The 10,000-nt window shown below is 47.3% G+C and overlaps 1 protein-coding gene across 1 annotated transcript in view; it reads left to right on the plus strand.

Moving 5' to 3' along the window:
• The window catches only part of ptpn23a (protein tyrosine phosphatase, non-receptor type 23, a), a 29,105-nt gene that overhangs the window by 4,716 nt on the left and 14,389 nt on the right, over window positions 1-10,000 (plus strand). The window contains exons 2-4 of the mRNA XM_038282441.1: window positions 794-868; window positions 8,739-8,866; window positions 9,280-9,356. Coding sequence (XP_038138369.1) covers window positions 794-868; window positions 8,739-8,866; window positions 9,280-9,356 — 280 coding nt within the window. The remainder of the gene's footprint in view (window positions 1-793; window positions 869-8,738; window positions 8,867-9,279; window positions 9,357-10,000) is intronic.

Genomic DNA, 10,000 nt, shown 5'->3' on the forward strand with positions numbered 1-10,000 from the left:
TTTTAATTATATAATACTGACTGGTTAATAATAGATGTTAATTTTACCTGAGGACTCATGTAGGCGTTCAGATTCTGGTTGCCGTATGGGAGGCTAACTCCTCTTTAAATGCTAATTTATCTGATATTTCCTGGTATAAAAACTGCCAGCTCTTTCCACTCTGCTTTTTGCTTCTATCTTTATCAGGTAAACTGATGGATCATTTCCAAATAGGTGAATAAAGCTCAGATATTTGGACTGTTTTTTGTTTACCAGTAGTGCTTTTCATGACATTTCTTAGTACAAATACAAAAAAAAAGATTTTTCCAATGTTAAGCAAATAAATAAATGAAACAGTTTTGAAAATAGTTTAAGAAATAAATGCGTATCATTCCTCTATGGAGCATTAAATAAAAAGCAACATTTTCACCCCCACATTTGATAGTCAAAACAAGGCAGTGTGTCCCTTGTTGCTGTGTCAGCGGGCATCTTTGAATCAGCCTTGTGACCTTTCTGTGTCCATGATTGAATTAAATCCTGAGAAAGTATTGTCTGAGGAAGAATGTTTGTCTGCAGCTGCAGGGCTGTTTTTCTACCCCTGAGATGATTTGAAGTAGCTAGGCATAGCATCATGGCCTAAATGGATGTCAAAACTTTTTGACTTTTCATAAAGTTGCAACATTTATATTAGGTCAAACTCACTGAAGATATTTGAGGAGATTAACAGGGAATTTTGTTAGGTTAACTTTGATTATGCTGTGCTGATTCATTCTGTAAATTCTCTGACATTCTGCTTCCATTTCCTTTACTTTAGTTCATCTTAAAGAACTATGGAGAGAATCCAGACAACTACAATGAACAGCTGAAGAAACTGGAGACCCTGCGGCAGGTGGGTAACATATAAAGCCTAATGGTGTGCTGCATTTTTCCATCACATGTAAAATCCTGCTAGCTCAGAAGTTCAGCTTAAAGCAATAAAGAAAACAAGGGTTTCTGACTTTGATCTTTAAAGTCAACAAAATGTCCGGATTTGTTAAAAGTCTGAGTCTAGCCTCTGAAAGAAATTTCCACTAATCTAAAAGTTTTTGTCACATCATTAAACCTTTCCATGGATTTATTGGATCTGGTCTTAAGTTAGGGTCACTGACGTGTTACAGTACAGATTTACATCTGATTTTACTACGACAAATACAGCAATAAGGTTTTAGCTAGCAAGTAAACCTTGAGTCTAAAATCAAAACAATGAAAGTTAAGTCTACCTGAAAAAAGGCATTCATAAAAAAGGTCTAGACTGTTTTTTAACTTGCATTTTCTATATTGTTTTATTTGTTGTATTATGCTCGTTTGTAATTAAAAAGCTTTTATAAAAAAAAAAGTATTCTTTTATTGATTCCTTTTTTTTTAAATGCTGGCCACAAAACAGAATGAGTCAAGGGTTTAAAATGAAGTAAAACAACAAATCGTGATGCGCATTTTAGTTTTTCTGATCAGTAATCTCTCATTCAGTTGGACATTCATCAACTTTTGTTTAGCAGGTAAAATGTACAGATATTCAAGTTTGTTTTTTTTTATACGCTGTAAGAAGAAGTTTTAAATACATGTAGAAAACAAATCAACTTTACATAAACTAGAAAAGGAGTAAAATGAACAAGATGTTGTAATTTGATGTTTTCTTACATGAAAGAAATAGGGCAGTAGTATTTATATAAACATGTTTATTAACTGTTGCTTCAGTCTTTAACCAGGACTGGCTCTAACTAAACAGATCATATTACCCCTTGTTTTCCAAAACATGTTTTAATATCATCATGATGATTAATGATTGATGTTTTGCAACCACAACCAATTTTTTCACAATCCCATCCTACTGATCTTTGTGTGGATTGCTACCAGCGGATGCGGGGTGAGTGGCAGCCTAGTGGTTAGGGCATAGAGCTTGGAATCCTGAGGTTCTGAGTTCGAGTCCCACAGACTGCCACTCTGGGTCCCTGAGCAAGAACCTTAACCCTACACTGCTCCCCGGGCGCCGCCCAATGGCAGCCCACTGCTCCCAAAGGTTAAACGCAGAAAGTTAATTTCGTTGTTTTGTACTTTTGATAGTGAAATGACAATAAAAGCTGGGGAAAAAAATTGGAACAGGACTATCTGCTTATGACTGCTGATTTCAAAAGAAACATTGGGAAGAGAAGTTATTCAAAGGTTGATGATTTTTTTGTGTGCAGGGTTTCCACTGGTCATTTAAAGTCATTAAATTATAATTTTTTTAATTAAGGTCTTAATTGGCATTAAAATTCATTAAATGGGATTATTGTAGCATTTAAATTGCGTTATTTAAAAAAAAAAGTTTATTAAAACTTTTTCGTCAAATATAAAGAACTGCTTCTGGTTGATCGTAGCCGTACGTTCAGAAAACAAGCTTGAGTCATGGGTACTTGTTGATGGCAATAAAAAATGTTCAAAGAGCGTTAAAAAAAAAAGCATTAAATTAGAGTTACTCATTCCTGTATAAACCATGTAAAAGCCGTTACAGTCCTTTTGTTTTAAAGCTTAATAATGCAACCCGGTTGCTGGTTCTTCTAAGGCTAGAAGTCAACTGGTTCTAGTTAATCCTCCATTTAGTGTACCTAGCCTTTTCTTCTACTTCAAACAAAGTAAAAGGACGTTTAAACATCATATAAAACGAAAGTTACGTATGTAACTACGGTTCTATGAATCCCGGATGACCGCCAGAGAGCGGTGCTGAAAGCACTGAATGTTCCCTTCGGGCATGCGCAGTTCGAGTAATTATACCAACAGAGTCACACCTGTGACACCGGATGACCACTCAGAAGCTATATAGCCTGGTGTCCTCCTTTGCTCTGCTCCTACAGAATCTTCTCGCAAAAGCAAGGATTCTGAGTGACAGAGAAGCTCTGGCGGTCATCCGGGATTCATAGAACCGTAGTTACATACGTAACTTTCGTTCTATTTCATCCCTACTGACCGCCAGAGGGCGGTGCTGAAAGCATGAATGCTAATGCCAACATGTCACAAGGAATCCTAGCACAAAACTACAGAGGAGCCCAGCAAAACCTTGAAAAAGGGACCTACCCAGGGGATGAGGGAGCCCTTGACATGTAGAATGGGAAGGGGGTTGGGGAAGCCCATGAAGCAGCGCACATATAGTTCCCAGGGGAACCCCCTTCCAAAGCACCCCGGGAAGCGGTGACGCCCCTGGTGGAATGTGCTCTCACACCGATGGCAGGACAGTGCCCTCAGGTGGCGGGCAATACACTCACATCCAATGGGGGCAGACCTGTTTAGAAAGGGGGACAGCCTAACCTTGGACCCCATAGCATGGGAAAAAGTGGGCCCGGCGCTCGATTGGGGGTGCTGCAATGTATGCCCCAACGCCTTACGGGGACAACAATCAGACTCTTCTCAGTTTACCAATTGAGGCTGAAACCGACGAGCCGCAATGGCGGGTTTACGGTGAAAAGGAGAAACACCTTAGGCACAAACCAGTATTGGGCCACTAACACCGGGCCCATTATTCCCCCTGAACACCTAGGTGACAGAAAGAGCATGTAGCTCGCTGACCCCTTAGCTGAGACGATAGCCATAGAAAAGCAGTCTTGAGGAAAGCCTTGAGTTTGCTTGTGCCAAAGGCTCGAATGGAGGGGGCACAAGTATGAGAACAATGGCGCCCCAATTGGGGCTCGGGGGGCTCCGTGGCAAAACCTCGACCCCACGCAGAAAAAGTAAAACCATTCATGGCCCCCACTGTACGGTTGTCAAAGTTCTTGAAGACATGAAATTGCTGCAACAAACACTTTAAAGGGTCAAAGGGAGCCCCCTTATAAAGGAGAGACTGGAGGAACCCCAAAATAGTGGGCCCGAGGGGGGAAAGCGGGTTCTCATTGTGGGCAGACCCCAAATAAAAAGAGGCGCCATTGTTAGCATACTGCCCCGGTGGAGGAAAAAGCCCTGCACCAAACGGTTGTCTCACGGGTGTCTAAACACCCGTCAGCCCCCCAGGGGCCATCCCCACAGCTGGAGACGTTGAGGGTTGGGGTCCCAATCTGCCCCCCCAAACGAGCGCAGATCCCCCCTTTGCTGGAAGACGCCAGGATCCCCGTGACACAGACTCCAAAGGCGGGAACCACGGGCCGCCCCTGGCCAGAAGGAGCACCAGCAACTCTGTGGCCCTGCTCGAGAACCCCCCGTAGAGTCGGCCCAAAACCAGGGGGGAAGGGGTGGAAAGGCATACAGGGGAACCGCGGCCATGGAGCCAGTGCATCCTCCCCCATGCGCCCCCCACCCCGGGTTAGGGAATACCTAGGGGCAAGGGTCGACTCCTCTTTGGCAACAGATCTACCTCTGCCTCCCCCAAAGAGGTTCCAGATTATGCGAAACTACGTCGGGGGAAGAGACCACTTCCCCCGGGAGCAGGTCCCTGGGGGATAAGAGTCCGAAAAACCGGTTTCTGCCTTTCCGGGCAGTACGCTGCGCGGGGGTACAAGCGGGGATACGCCCATTCCAGGAGATCCCCGACCCCCTTCAAGAGACGTGTTTCCTGGGCCACCTTGTGGTTTATATGATAAACAACGATTTTGTCTGTCCGAACAGCACTTTTCCTTTCTAGGTGGGGGGCGAAGGCCCCAAAGGGGGCCATGTCACACCCGCAGCTCCAGCACATTTATGTGTTCGGTGCGCTCCCTTGGGTCCCAGAACCCAAACAGCCTGTTTGCCACACGGAAAACCCCACCCCAGGGGCGCATCCGTGGTGACCACCCCCTTCGACACACATTCCCCATTGGAACACCACTGGACAAAAGGGTCCCCTCCGCCAAGGGGCTAGGGGAGGAGGCGCTCCGGGCACCATTAGCCCGCGTGCCTGTGCAGCCTGGGGTCTAGGGAAAGCTTTGAGCCATCGCTGCAAAGGACCGAAAGGAGCCCCAAAAAGGAAAGACACGAGTGACTGATTTTTATTTGCCCAGCATCGCAGGGAAAGGGGATGTAGGGAAACTCCCTGCCATCTAATCGACGGACAAACGGGGTAGTCGTCCACCCTGTGAACAGATGGAGGGCCCATCGGTGCAGAGTCCAAGCATCCCAAAAAAGGTGGTTGTCGAGATAAACCAGACAACTCTTTGCCAAGTTTACTTTTAGGCCCAACATTTACAATGAAGTAGAAGCTGGGACTTTCCCGAGAGGCAGCTACCCGAGAGGGGGCACAAAGAACCAATTCCAGTATGGCAGAATCTTGACTCCGAGGCCCGTAGAGGGAAAAGGGCTGCTTTCACGAACGGTAAACACCCTCGGGGAAGGGGAGAGCCCGAAAGGGAGCACCCGGAAAAATTCCCCAATGGCGCCCCCCAAGGCGAATAGGGGAAAACGGCGTTTCTGCCCCAATAGGACTAAAGTAGCTTCTGCAATCTACTGATTTTAAACCCCTCCCCCACAATGGTTGAAGGACCCCTTTTTTGGGGAGCAGTGGAAGGGAAGGGGCCTTTTAGGGCCGAACAGTCCCTTAGATCTAAAATGGGGCAAAACCGCCGGTCTTTTTGGGCCCAAGGAATATGTGAGTAGTGCCTCGGGGTTTCTGCAGAGGATCTACAGATCGATGCCCCCTTGCCCAGGAGGGCGGAAACTCCGGTCTAGCGCCTGGAAATTTTACCCGGGCTGTGATGATACCCCTTTACCCGGGGTGAGAGGGGGGGCCGCCGCGGAAAAAGGGGCCTGTAGCCCTTTTTTAAGGGGGCAACCACCCCCTGGGTTACGGCATAGCAGCCCCGAAATTCGCTCTGATGGGAAAAATTCCGACGGCTGGCCCGGGGGCACATCTCTATCCCCACGGGCCCCCGGGGGTCTGGGGGGAGGGCGTCCGGATTTGAGGGCCCTTGTCTAAAAGGGGGGCAGATGGCTCACGAAAGTCCCCCTTTTCCCTCTCTGCCGCACATCAGGGGATAGGAACCAAACAGGGCGCCCCCGGTCTGGGGGGTTCCGAACGCTGGGGGTAGTGGGAGGGGGGCCCCCCGCTGGGGAAAGGGAGGTATGCTTTTCGAAGGCCGGAAAGCTGCTGGCTAGTTGACGTGCCTGAGAGTCCGTTTCCCGCCCTCCAAAGCACTGATCCAAACAGTCCCCTGGTACAACCGGGGCCCCCTGAGGGTCCACGGCATCTTAGTCAGAGGAACTGTGCCAACCCAAACCCGTTACGAGCTTTTGGGCAAGGAAAGACAACCCGTCCAAGCTCTCTGGTCATCAGCGCGAAAGGGCCCCAGCGCTGCGTCACTATAACAATCGCCGCCTTGCACCCCCGTGTCTGAAAAAGACAGAAAAGGGGAAAAATAGGTGCGCCCGGGGGAAATTGCCAAGGCGGCCCCACGCCTCCGCTTGTACGCCTTACAGAGAGGTCATCTGTAACCCCACATTGAGTCCCGGGGGGACCGGACATCAGGACCAGGGTTCATTGGTGACCAAAAAAGTGAAGAACAGCTGGTTTAATTGCTGGCATACCCGGGCCAGGCCGGCTTCATGACTCTGCAGGCATTTTACCGCCCCTCCCAGGAGAGATGCGACAGCCTCTGGGTTTCCCCCCAACAGGCTGTAACCCTTCAGGTACTCCTCTGATGGGGTACAGAAAAAGGAGTAGGAGCCCCTTCCCCGTCGAAAAAAGCATGCCCGGCTGGATGCCTTCCTTTGGGGGGTTTTCCCCTCAGCTCTTTAGGGGCCCTAACATGACCTCCCGCATGGGGAAGTCAAAGGGCCCTCCAACCGCACTCTGAGATGAAATGAACCACCCCAGAGGTTGAGAGGACCCTGCCCCCCTCATTCTAAAAATGAGAAACAAGCCCAGAGAGATAACGTTCCCCTACAACCAGCTCGGGCTTGGGGGGGAAGAAGCCCAACCACTGGGAGCGGGGGATCAGATTGCCGTGTCGCAACAAGGATTCATTCCCGCTCTGCGACAACTGCTCCCCCCTTGTGGACAGGCCCCGGTCAGGTTTGGCCCCTTCCCCGGGGGGGGGGACAAAAGCGTGGTCCCACCACGGGCCCTTTGAACGTTGGGGGGAAAACCCCCTGCCCGAGGGCGAAAGGTCCGAGCCTCCCGGGGGCACAACGGGCCCCCGGCCCCCCCTCACTGCATGGGGCATAAAGCGCAGTTTATACAGGGGTTCTCGACACGCCTCCAAAAAGGGGCCATGTCCAAAGGGAGCTGGGGACAGGTCGTGGCCATCCCTGCCTCAGGCAGCCCCACAATCTATGCAGCTGTAGAGCCCTCCATGCGAAGGCCGCAAGGCAAAGAACAGAAAGTTATCGAAAAAACGGAGAGGGGGGGCAAACGCAGCCGTCACCAATTACAGCGAGAAACGAAAGGGCTGCGGCACAAGGACCGATACTGGGGGGGGGGCGAGAACCGCTACCGTCACCGGTATAAAACCAATAAACCAAAAAAAGCAACAAAATTAAACTTATGGAAACTTAAGTTGGAAGTGGAGCGGAACAACGCTGCCGTCACCAATTATAGCGATAAAAAAGAGAGGCGCGGACCAAGGCGCCGATACCGGAGGGGGCGAGAAACCGTACCGTCACCAGGTATAAAAGCAATAAAAAAAAAAAAGCTAACAACGTTGCTGTATGGCAACTAATAGGGAGAAGCGATAAACCGCCTTTACCCAAATTAAAAAGCCCGACCAACGAAAAGGCTGCAAAAAAGGTTGATATTGGGAGAGGGGGGGGGGAAAAAGCTGCCGTACCATTTTAATTAAGCCCGATGAAAAAGGCGCAAACAAAACCAAAAAAGGCTAACAATTAGCCCTTTTCCAACCCTTTGGAAAAGAAGTAGACCACACTTGGTTTGGGGAAAGGGGCGAAAACCCCGGCCGTCAGTAATTATGCAGCGCAGACCGGGGAAAAAAAGGATCAAAAGTAGGGAATATACTGGGAGAGGGGGCGAAAACCGCTGCCGGGCACCAAAGGGATAAAACCAACAAACTAAAGAACTAACTACGTTAGCCGTATATAACTTCGGCAGTGAAGTTATTCACACTGGGAGAGGGGGCGAAAACGCTGCCGTCACCAGTTCGGAACAAAACAGCACGAAGCTGTAGGTAAAAAGCTAAAGTCGTGAGCCGGGAGAGGGGGCGCGGACGCTACCATCACCAGCAAACAACTCACTTACCTTCCGTAATCTTCAGAATCGACCCGTTGCAGCCCTGGGAGGGCGGAGAATAACCGCAACTCCGGTCAAGAGACGGGCTTCAGACAACGGGGAAGTTAGCGAACCGCTTGCGAGAAGAAAAAAGGAGCAGAGCAAAGGATGACACCAGGCTATATAGCTTCTGAGTGGTCATCCGGTGTCACAGGTGTGACTCTGTTGGTATAATTACTCGAACTGCGCATGCCCGAAGGGAACATTCAGTGCTTTCAGCACCGCCCTCTGGCGGTCAGTAGGGATGAAATAGAACTCTTATTTCTTCACTGCTTTTCATTTCCACAGGGACCGCCTGATGGCAGATGATTGAAGTCAAATGTTCAGAGGAGCAGATGAATTATGTCTGCTTTGTGTAACATCTCATCAATTTCTGCTTAGATCCAAGTTGTAAATCAAGTCAATTTTAGACACATGAAAAATACCGAGTCATTTAGGAGATGATACATTTTAATCAGCTTGATTAATGATACACACCAGTATTTTACCTCTGGTGTCTCTTATGTTTTGAAACTTCAGGATAATGAGTTTTAACGTGGCAGAAATCGATTATATTTTTTGACAGAGTGCTGTGAACGTGACCAGGGACTTTGAGGGTTGCAGCACCCTGAGGAAGTACTTCGGTCAGTTGCATTACCTGCAGAGCCGAGTGCCGCTGGGGGGAGGCCAGGAGGCCGCCGTGCCCATCTCATGGTAGGAACTCAGACGTTACACCAACACCGATTCCTTTACAGACACTCAGTCTTTAAGTCTTTACCTTTGAGTTGCCGGCGTTACATTGTAGACTTTGGTCAGGATGAGGACGTCACCAGGCTTCTTAAAATCTGTCAGTCCAACAATTGACAAGATATCAGAACAACTTAATAGGAACAAAGTTGTAATGCTGTTATTTTGTTGTTGATTAGTGTCCTATAGTCTCACTGTGACTCACATTCTTCTCATTTAAATAGTTAAGCTCCCCACCCCCCTTCATTTGAAGGTGATGTAAGCTCTCATTAATCTACAACTCATCTGTTTTAACTCCAGAAAGTGAAAGTGGATTTTTATGCCTAGAAATTTTGTTTCTGATGTTTGTTGTTGCTAATGCGGTGCTCTTAATTTTTAAGGACGGAAATTTTCTCCGGAAAAACAGTCACCCATAGTGACATCAGCTATGAGCAGGCATGCATCCTTTACAATCTGGGTGAGTTAAATCACTTCCTGCAAGTTCTGTTATCAGAGTTTTATTTTTTTAGGAGAAAAGTGACTGCTTCCTAATGGTTTGCTTGTTTTTTAATAATCAGATGAATTTCTGATTCATTAGGCTGTGCTCCAATTAAGCTATTTAAATGTGATCCTATCAAATGATTACCTAAAAATCTTAATAAATGTTAATCTGATTGTGACCTTCTGTTAATCTGATTGTGACCTTATTCATCTAGGTGATCCTTAAAAATTGAATACCAAAAATATATTTGGTATGCGAAATGCTGCTATGACAGCATTTTCAAAGCTGATTCCCCTCATCTTCAGCTTACCGTACCCCTCGAGTTTTGTAGATGATTTTATGTGGACTAAAGTGTTTCTGAATTGATTGGTCATCTGTTCTAAATCGTTTATCTATTTAAGGATCCATTGAAGTTCCATTTTTAGCTTTTTGGCCTTGGCCAGCAGATTTTATGTCTAAGGGTGCATTATAGCATGCACAACCCAAGGAATTGGAAAAAGAAACTGACCCCCAGCATTACTTTATGGTGAGCAGTTTCTTTTCACTTATTCTGGACTGTTCAATGTGGAAAAGTTTCATCAGATCAAAGTACAACATTCATATTAAAGTCTTTGCAGAAT

This window comes from Cyprinodon tularosa, unplaced genomic scaffold (genome assembly GCF_016077235.1).
Source record: "Cyprinodon tularosa strain WSP-4 unplaced genomic scaffold, ASM1607723v1 ctg183, whole genome shotgun sequence".
Classification (NCBI taxonomy): domain Eukaryota; kingdom Metazoa; phylum Chordata; class Actinopteri; order Cyprinodontiformes; family Cyprinodontidae; genus Cyprinodon; species Cyprinodon tularosa.